The sequence below is a fragment of the Pundamilia nyererei genome, unplaced genomic scaffold, assembly GCF_000239375.1.
Source record: "Pundamilia nyererei isolate P.nyererei 1_Seehausen unplaced genomic scaffold, PunNye1.0 scaffold00674, whole genome shotgun sequence".
NCBI classification, from domain to species: Eukaryota; Metazoa; Chordata; class Actinopteri; order Cichliformes; family Cichlidae; genus Pundamilia; species Pundamilia nyererei.
Window position 1 is genome coordinate 19133 of NW_005188075.1, and position 1923 is coordinate 21055.

General features: G+C 41.7%; 1 protein-coding gene across 1 annotated transcript in view; it reads right to left on the reverse strand.

Annotated features, from left to right (window-relative positions):
- LOC102215534 (POU domain, class 3, transcription factor 2-like) overlaps nucleotides 1-1916 on the reverse strand; it is a 4767-nt gene extending 2851 nt beyond the window's left edge. The window contains exons 1-3 of the mRNA XM_005754826.1: nucleotides 1618-1916; nucleotides 167-367; nucleotides 14-80 (exon numbers count right to left, since the gene is read on the reverse strand). Coding sequence (XP_005754883.1) covers nucleotides 14-80; nucleotides 167-367; nucleotides 1618-1889 — 540 coding nt within the window. The 5' untranslated portion in view covers nucleotides 1890-1916. The remainder of the gene's footprint in view (nucleotides 1-13; nucleotides 81-166; nucleotides 368-1617) is intronic.
- Nucleotides 1917-1923: the final 7 nt, after the last annotated feature.

The window sequence follows — 1923 nt, forward strand, 5'->3', positions numbered from 1 at the left end:
CACAGGTACTCACAGTCTGGTCCTCAATGTTTCCCCTGCACAGAATGATCTTCAATCCCTCAGCTGTGGTCTGCTCCAACCTACACCCAATCAGATAACAGCACTGATGACATCACACTATGGCAGAGTTTTATACAACCAAAGAAAAGAAGATGAGGAACCTTACTCTCCGTGCTCTCCGTGGCTGGTGTGTTGCTTGGGACTTTGGCTTCCCCTGTTAACCTGATGATTTCCCCAAGATTCACCTCTTCCTCCTTGTCCTCCTCCTCGTCCTCCTCCTCTTCCTCCTCCTCTTCCTTCTGTTTCAGACCAACTGGCACCATGTGACTGGCTCTGACCTTGTTTGCCTCGACCTCGGTGATATCCACTGAGAAACAATTTTAAAATATTTAAGTTCACTTTGTTTTAATAAAATGGCGGACATTCAACTTACATGCTGCATGTAAGTTTCTTTGCAAGCACAAACCCTGTGTAAACTATCTTGGTATCAAAATAAAGCTAACACTTGTGAGATTTCATCAGACGTTTAAATATCAGAATCAGAATCATCAGAATCAGAATACTTTATTGATCCCTGGGGGAAATTATTTTTGGTTACAGTGCTCCAGTATAAACAAACGGTAACAAAGACAGACAATACACTAAGTAAGAATAGCACAATAAATATATATATATATACACACACACACATAAAAGTCACTTATTAATAAATAGCTGAAAAAGGAAGAACATGTGCAAAAAGGGTGTAGCTATTGCAGTAGATGTTACTGTATCAAAGGTACTAAGGCTGAAACATATTTTTGGATTTTATTGCATATAACCACTTTGAAAATATGCTTCAGAAGACATTAAACTCCAGAAAACCAGTAATCAACATGTGAACATGTGAATTACGCACACACTCACATACATTGGGCCTGTTTTGCCTTGTGCCACCGTCAGTTTAAATACCCCTTTAAACCTGAGGGGCTGTAACTTTTTGGAATCTATGAGAGCTCAGCTTTTAGAAAATGTATGGTTCGCTTGGTTAGTTGTGGTTCCGTGCACATGGGGCTCGGTTGCTTGTGTTGATGGACATTTTGCGAAATGATCTTACTGCTGTTTTAATTGTTTGTTGTGTTTGCTGTGTTGGGTGGTTGTAGAAATGGTTTATATTAGCTTTTAGCTGAGATTCAGAGGTTTCTGTGGATGCCACACATCCCGGGACTTACATAACGACCTCATGTTATAGCCGATAAAATTGAATCTTCCCTCCTTTTTTGTAGCTCTTTGGTACCAGGGATGCTGGGTACCAAAAACAGTAAATCTGAGTGAAGATTTAAAGAAAGTTATATTGTATTTATTTGTTTTAGGGAGAACGATTACCACCACACTGTCAGTTATGTAGCATGGCAAAGCTAAAGGTTTAGCACAAGAACTGGAAAAAAGCACATGGATGTTGTTACATGTGAGCCAATGCTGCTAGCCAAGCTAGCTGTTTGCCCTGATTCCAGCATTTTTGCTAATCTAATCTAACTACTTGCTCATTGCAGCTTTTGCTTTATGTTTTATTGTTGATGGGCATCAATGTTGAGTTGCATGCAGTAAAAGTTCATTATTAAAATACTTTAACATTACCCTGAAGCTCCTGTTCGTTTCCCGCCTGCTTGCTGTGGGATGGTCATTGTAGGTCTGAGGTCAGAGAACTCCTTGCTCACAGCTGTGGCCATGACTCTGACGGTGCTGTCGTTGTTGTCCACCAGGTGAATCTCAGTTAATGATCTCAGACCTTGTGGGCTGTCACAGTGCTCCCGAACTGCCTGGGCTATGGTCTCAGCACAGAGGTCAACAGGGAAACCAAAGATGCCCGAGCTGATCGCTGGCAGTGCAATGCTGGAGCAGTTGGCCATCTCTGCTTGTCTCAGACTTTCTCTAACTGCAGTC